This window comes from Solanum stenotomum, chromosome 4, assembly GCF_019186545.1.
Source record: "Solanum stenotomum isolate F172 chromosome 4, ASM1918654v1, whole genome shotgun sequence".
NCBI classification, from domain to species: domain Eukaryota; kingdom Viridiplantae; phylum Streptophyta; class Magnoliopsida; order Solanales; family Solanaceae; genus Solanum; species Solanum stenotomum.
The window spans coordinates 62169522-62177457 of NC_064285.1; the positions used below are offsets into that span (position 1 = coordinate 62169522).

The 7936-nt window shown below is 37.8% G+C and overlaps 2 protein-coding genes across 2 annotated transcripts in view; one reads left to right on the forward strand and one right to left on the reverse strand.

Annotated features, from left to right (window-relative positions):
• The window catches only part of LOC125863351 (peroxisome biogenesis protein 22-like), a 10150-nt gene extending 8724 nt beyond the window's left edge, over nt 1-1426 (forward strand). Inside the window, exons 7-8 of the mRNA XM_049543542.1 lie at nt 498-599; nt 1055-1426. Coding sequence (XP_049399499.1) covers nt 498-599; nt 1055-1159 — 207 coding nt within the window. The 3' untranslated portion in view covers nt 1160-1426. The remainder of the gene's footprint in view (nt 1-497; nt 600-1054) is intronic.
• LOC125863338 (cytochrome b6-f complex iron-sulfur subunit, chloroplastic) overlaps nt 1-7936 on the reverse strand; it is a 324107-nt gene that overhangs the window by 237870 nt on the left and 78301 nt on the right. The gene's annotated exons all lie outside the window — the stretch shown is intronic.

A 7936-nucleotide genomic window follows, 5' to 3' on the forward strand; every position in this document is an offset into this window, starting at 1 on the left:
CCCCCCCCCCCCCCCCCCCCTCCCACACACACACACGCACAAATGAATCTCTCTGAGAGTTCTTGAAGAAGCTTTCGTCATTCCCAAAAATTGAGGTTCGTCAATCAAAGCTCTGGTCTACTACTCACGTTACACTATTAGTCGACTTTGTTCATATTTTATTTAGGGGCTCTCTTTCTAGTTACAGTCTTACTTGAAAGAAGATAATAGGCAGTCCTCAATTATTGTGAAGAGTCATCACCAAATGTTATTGTTTTTTACTATGTAGGGAGTAACATAATGATTGGTTAAAATCTATATAGAGAGTAGATTTGTACCAGCAAAATGTGAATTGAGTTGTATAAAAATGATTTAGTATCCCAGCTGTCATTATTTGAATGTTTGATATAAGATGCAACAGTTGAATTGATGGCTCAGCAGTCACCTGCCATTAATGGTCGTCTTTCTTGTACAAGTGTATTATGCATTTATGTATTACTGATTTGATTGTTATACAGGTTCTCTTTTGTAGCATTGAGAATGGACGAACATCATTTGTCCGACAACTGGAACCTGATTGGCACATTGATACAAATCCGGAAATTGTTTTTCAATTAGCGGTACTCCTTGTTTCCTTTGACTGTCAGCATGAGCGTCCCATGATCATATTTTTTTTCTCTGTTTCAGAAAACATACTAATTCATGAAGAAAAGTAGAAGTATCATTAAACAATGAATATATCCGTTTATCTACCATGCATTAGTTAGATCTCTTTCCCAAAGGAAACAACTTCAACCTCTGTTATATTTCCAACGATTCTAAGCAGGCTTTCTAAAATATTTATGTTCTTTCTTCTTCTGGTATTAGGAAATTTGCAAGTTTAGCCTTTTAATTTCTTGTCTGTTAATGTGAATGCCTTTTACAAACACATACAGTTACTCGTCTCTTGCCTGTTTATTAATCAAGACTAAGAGATTAGATTTTTCAGATTATTGTTTAAATGGCAGTGTGGCTATGCAGATTTGAGTGATTTTCCTCTATTGAAATCTGATGTGTTGATACTAACTGATTGCAGAGATTTATCAAATATGAGCTACACATTACGCCTACCAAGTCAGAAAGAACTGCTATGAATGTCTTCAGTTCAACGTCTTTGGAGCTGTTTTTCGGAACTGCTTAGGTGCATATCCAAATGAGTTCTAACATTTTGGTTTGTTTTAGGTCTCACCGTCCTCTTCAACTTTGGGCTGTGAGTTCATATTTTTAACTCAATTACATCTTTTTCTGGTACATGCAAGTTGCAACTTTATAGTTTTGAGGTTCAAGGAAAAAACATTTGTATATTACTCTGTTGTATGCAGAACAGGTAACTTCATAATTCTATATTGTTGTGCTGTATTCTTGAGAAAAAAACTAGTCAGCACAAGAAAGTCAGTTTTCCATAATGCAAATATATTTAACAACAACCACATGCCTAGGCAGTCGATGGGCTGGTTACGCTGGATTTATGTCGTGGATCATGGTGAATCTATACGTACTTCTTGTCCAACTTATTACGAAGGGTTTTGTAACTTTTTTCAAAAAAAAGAAAGAAAAACGCCTGAAAACCATATTATCAGAAAGTTCGTTTAAAAACAATTGTTTGGAAGCCATTTCACCCATTATTCGTGGGTTAACGTACACGAAAATTTGAAAAAATTGTCAAATTCCTATAAAATGATTTCTAAATGCCCAAAAAATGTAGTGGATCATGAGATTATATGTACTGTTTCCCCAACTCGTTATGGAGGGTCTCGTAAAGTTTTTTGTTTTTATTGAAGTATTGAAGTATGAGAGTAGCTATAGCTTAAACTAGATAATTATGTATTCTGTATAGTAGTCAGCTGATGTGATTAGAATAGTCGGTTAGAAAGTTGTTAGTTTGTTAAGGCAGTTACAGCATCAACTTCACATTACATGTACATATATAAACCTCACTTGTGGTAGATAATTCAATATATACAGTTTTCATTTTACAAATTGCTTTTTCATTCTCTCAACAATGGAGTCGATTACTCCATTGAAGCTCAACATTGAGCTGGATTGAATTTGACATGGTATCAGAGCTTCACGGCTAAATTCCGCGATTTCGTCATCTCATCCTCGCTTTTCTTCTTCCTTCTTCTTCTTCTGGATTGCTTTTCGCAGTAATCCTCTGCAATTTTGTATCCGATCTGAAATCGATCATTCGTTATTCTATCGATTTGTTTGATTGATTTCTCCTCTGTTTTTTTTTCTGTTTTCCACCATGGGAGATCAAACTGAAAATGTCGGTGTTGTTCCTTTGGGTTTAGCTGGACAACCAACAGTTGACACAACCAGTCCACTCTATGTGCATCCCTCAGATAATCCCGGTGCAATGTTAGTACCAACTCCATTTGATGGAATCGGGTATCGATCATGGAGAAGAGGTGTTCTGCGATCCCTATCTGTGAAGAACAAAGTCGGCTTCATCACCGGAGAATGTGTAAAACCAGGGCCAACTTCATCTCAACTGCGACAATGGGAGAGGTGCGACGATATGGTAACTTCTTGGATCCTTAACTCTCTAACTAAGGAAATTGCAGATAGTGTTGAATACGTTAATAGTTCAATAGAGCTCTGGAAGGAGTTAGAGGATCGATATGATCAAATCAATGGTGCGAAACTATACTAAATACAAAAGGAAATTAACGACATAGCTCAAGGAAATCTCGCTATCACTACTTACTATACTAGATTGAAAAAGTTATGGGAAGAGTTGTGCACTCTAAATGCCCAGGGACAATGTACATGTACTTGCACTTGTGGTGCAAAAGATAACTCACATAAGGCAGAACAATCTAGGAGATTGATTCATTTTCTCATGGGACTCAATGAAATGTACACTGTGGTGAGGGGGAATATTCTTATGATGACTCCATTGCCAAGCATGGCGCAAGCATTTTCGATATTGATTCAGGAAGAGAAACAACGTGAGTTTAAACCAAATAATCAACACTTCATGGAGTCTACCTCCCTCAATGCAAGCTCGTCTGGTGCTTCTTCTTCAAGAGCATTTAAGACAAATTATTCCCCCAGCAACTATCCTCCGAGGCAAAATTATGCATCTGGTAGTACATCTGGAAATTACTCTACAAGAAGGCCTATGTGTGAGTACTGCAAGAAACCAGGGCACACAAAAGATAAGTGCTACAAACTGCATGGTTATCCAACTACCAACAACACATCTAATTCTAGTAATAATCACCAGAATTACAACAGTAGCCAGGATCATCTCCAACAACAGCCCTACAGGTCCAATAAAGGGAAAGGAAAAGTGGCAAATGTACATGGACAACCTGTTGTTGACGTCTCAGATAAAGGGAAGGGTCTGGCCATCCAGAATGAGGATCAAACTGTTAGTCTAACCAAAGAGGAATATGGACAAATGATGCACTTGCTGAGACAATTTCAATGCAATGATGATTCAGACAACACTCATGGAGCTGCAAATTTTGCAGGTATTGTAATCTGCACTTCTTCAATTGATTTTAGTAAGCCATCTTGTAAATGTTATGAATCAAAGGCTGACCAGTGGATTCTAGATTCAGGAGCTTCCAACCACATGACCTTTAACAAAGCCTCTTTGACCAATATAAAAACACTACCATACCCAATGCTTATCAGTCTTCCAAATGGTTATAAGGTTAAGGTACAAGAATTTGGTGATGTAACACTTAACCCTGAGATTATCATACATAAGGTGTTGTATGTTCCCTCTTTCAAATACAATTTGATTTCCATTCACTCTTTAAATGTTCAACTCAATTCCATTGTGTTATATACTAAGTCTTCCTGCATTTTGCAGGCCCCTTCAATGAAGAGGCCTCAGGAGATTGGTAGTAGTAGAGATGGACTGTATTACCTGTGTTCAAAGTGCTTGAAGAGCAACAGGGTCAATTCTAAGACAGATCCCATTTCCTCTTGTAATTGCATTTGTAGTTCAAGTTCTACTAGTTCAAGTTACAGTCCTAGTTCTTGTCTTTCTAGTTCACCATCTTTACATTCAGTTGCAGACCTTTGTAATAAGAATATTTCTCTTCAAGCTGTTGCATGTAATGAAAGTGTTTTCCTTCAGTCTGCTCTTCCTTGCTCATCTAATGAAACTAATGTGGATTTGTTATGGCACAATAGGCTTGGACATGTTTCTTTTGTCAAAATGCAAAGTATATCCTCTATCCCTGCACAATTTTCCCCAAAACAACCCTTCATGTGCACGATATGTCCTATGGCCAGACAAAATAGACTTCCATTCCCCACAAAAACCACTGAAACTACCAAAATCTTTGAACTAATTCACATTGACCTTTGAGGGCCTTATCATACTCCGACTCATGACAATTACAAATATTTCCTTACCATTTAGCAGGTCTACTTGGACACATTTATTAAGCTGCAAAAGCAATGCCCTACAAGTTATCAGAACATTCATTTCTCTGATTGAAACCCAATTTAAAACTACCATTCAATCTGTTAGGTCTGATAATGGCCTATAGTTTACAAACACTGAAGCCACAAAATACTTTCAAGCCAAAGGAATAATCCACCAGAAAACATGCCCTTATACACCCCAACAAATGGCATTGTTGGGAGAAAACACAAATACCTTCTTGAGACTGCTAGGGCATTAATGTTTCAGTCACAAATACCCCTAAAGTATTGGGGGGAATGCATCTTAACAGCAACACACATCATAAATAGACTACCCACCACATCACTGAAAAACAAATGTCCATTTGAAGTCCTTCACAATAAGAAACCACAGTATTCTCAATTGAGAGCTTTTGGATGCCTATGTTATCCTACTATACCTAAGCTCCACAGAGATAAATTTGACCCCAAAGCCACACTACACATCTTCATTGGATATCCATTTGCAACGAAAGGTTACAAGGTATTAAGCCTAGCCACAAAAAGACTGCATGTTTCTAGAGATGTTGTGTTTCATGAGCATGTGTTTCCTTTTAGTTTGTCTCCAAAGGGGTCTTCCTTTCCTGCTGTCTCTAAATCTGTGTCAAAATCTGCACAATCTGCAGATGTGTTCATTGATGATGTGTTACCTAGTGTTGCACCTATTTATGATAATCAAAGGAACACTAGTGTTGTAACCTCAAATTTTGGTCCTGCCACTATTACACCTCCTTACTTGTACAATGATGTTGTACCTGAAACACAGCCTACTCAACCTCAAAGGAGATCTATTAGAACCCACAAAGCACCTACCTACCTGCTAGATTATGTATGTCCTGCACCCAAAACAACAACTTGTTCCACACCATTATCTCTAAGCTCACTATTTTGTAGACATAGTCACATTGCTCCTGATGTCCTAGCATTAACTAGTCAGCACTTGGTTAACAATGTTTGCAATGATAGTGAACCATCATCTTTTGAGGAGGCAATTCTCAATCCTGCATGGCAAACAGCCATGACACAAGAATATGAAGCATTACATGCCAACCACACATGGGATCTGGTTCCTTTACCTGAAGGGAAGAAAGCCATAGGATGCAAATGGGTTTACAAAGTAAAGCACAAGGCTGATGGTAGCATTGAGAGGTTTAAAGCCAGACTAGTTGTCAAAGGCTATACTCAAAGAGCAGGAGTAGATTATACAGAGACTTTTTCCCCTGTTGTCAAGATGACTACTGTCCGATCATTGATTGCTAGTGCTGTAAAGAGAGGCTGGGATATTTTCCAATTAGATGTGAACAATGCTTTTCTTCATGGAGATTTGCATGAGGAAGTTTACATGGAGGCACCTCAGGGTCTTGCTCTTGATAAACCAGGGTTGGTGTGTAGATTAAACAAGTCTCTTTATGGTTTGAAGCAAGCCAGCAGGCAGTGGTATGCAAAGTTAGCAGAAGCACTTTCAATCAAAGGTTATGTACACTCAGAAAATGACTACTCTCTTTTCCATAAGAAAACCAGTTCTTCTACCATTTTTGTAGCTGTATATGTAGATGATGTAATCATTACTGGGACAGATTCTTTGGAAATAGAGAACCTAAAGGCTTTCCTCCATGCAACCTTTAAGATCAAAGATTTAGGGAAGTTGAATTACTTCTTGGGCATGGAAATTCTATATACTACTGATGGTGTCCTTATTTCACAAAGAAAGTTTGCATTGGACTTACTTAAAGAATATGATTTGTTCGACTACACCTGTTTGTCCTCTCCACTTGATCCAAATGTCAAACTTAAAGCAAAAGAAGGTCCTCCCCTTCCTGATCCATCTTATTACAGAAAACTGATTGGGAAGCTGAACTTCCTCACAAATACCAAACCGGACATTGCCTATAGTGTTCAGCACCTTAGCCAATTCATGCAGGATCCAAGAGAGCCTCACCTTCAAGCTGCTATTCACCTACTTAGATATCTGAAAAAGGATCCTACCCTTGGTATTTTTATGTCGAAAAACAGTGACTGCAGAGTTAAAGCTTATTGCGACTCAGACTGGGCTGCATGCCCTGATTCCAGAAAATCAGTCACTGGGTATATTGTTCTTCTAGGAGACAACCCTGTGAGTTGGAAATCAAAGAAGCAAGAAACTGTGTCCTTGTCTTCAGCAGAGGCCGAGTATAGATCTCTTAGAAAAGTGGTAGGTGAATTAGTATGGCTAAGCAGACTATTTGTAGAACTTGATATTCCATTTCCTTCTCCCATTGATGTTTTCTGCGACAGCCAGTCTGCTCTTCACATTGCCAGAAATCCAGTATTCCATGAGCGAACTAAACATATCGAGGTTGACTGTCACTTCGTAAGGACTAAGTTGCAGGAAGGTCTTATTGCCTTGCATCATGTTACCACTGTGGATCAACTAGCAGACATTCTCACTAAAGCCCTCACAGGAGTCTCTCATCTATCCATTCTCAGCAAGTTGGCCGTACGTTCCTCCCTTCCATCTTGAGGGAGGGTATTGAAGTATTGAAGTATTAGAGTAGCTATAGCTTAAACTATATAATTATGTATTCTGTATAGTAGTCAGCTGATGTGATTAGAATAGTCGGTTAGAAAGTTGTTAGTTTGTTAAGGCAGTTACAGCATCAACTTCACATTACATGTACATATATAAACCTCACTTGTGGTAGATAATTCAATATATACAGTTTTCATTTTACAAATTGCTTTTTCATTCTCTCAACAATGGAGTCGATTACTCCATTGAAGCTCAACATTGAGCTGGATTGAATTTGACAGTTTTAAAATCGTTCGGAAGACATTTCACCAAATATTCATGGGCTATACTACACACGAAAAATTGATAAAAATTGCCTAATTCCTATAAAATGGTTCCTAAATGTCCAAAAATATTGCGGATCATTGTGAGACAACGCGTACTACTGCACAAATTTCTTAAGGAGAGTCTCATAAAGTTTATTAAAAAGGATTGTCCGAAAGCTATTTCACCAAATATTCATGGGCCAACACATGCTAAAAGATTGAAAAAAAAAAAAACAGCCTAATTCCTATAAAAATGACTTCTAAATGCCAAAAACTGCCTTAGATTATGGTGAGGCTATACGTACAACTGCCCCAATTCCTTACGGGGGGGTCTCATAAAGTTTTTCCAAAAAAATCTCTCGAAAGCCATTTCACCAAATATTCATGAGCTAACATACACGAAAAATTAAAAAAATGGCCTAATTACTATAAAATGGCTCCTAAATACCCAAAAATGTCACAAATCATGGTGAGGTTAGCAACTCCTTACAGAGGGTTTCGTATAAGTTTTTCAAAAAAATCGTCCGGAAGCCATTTCACCAAATATTCATGGACTAACACATGAAAATTGTAAAAACCACCTAACTCCTATAAAATGGCTCTTGAATGTCACCAAATATTCATGGACTAACACATGGAAATTGTAAAAATCACCTAATTCCTATAAAGTGGC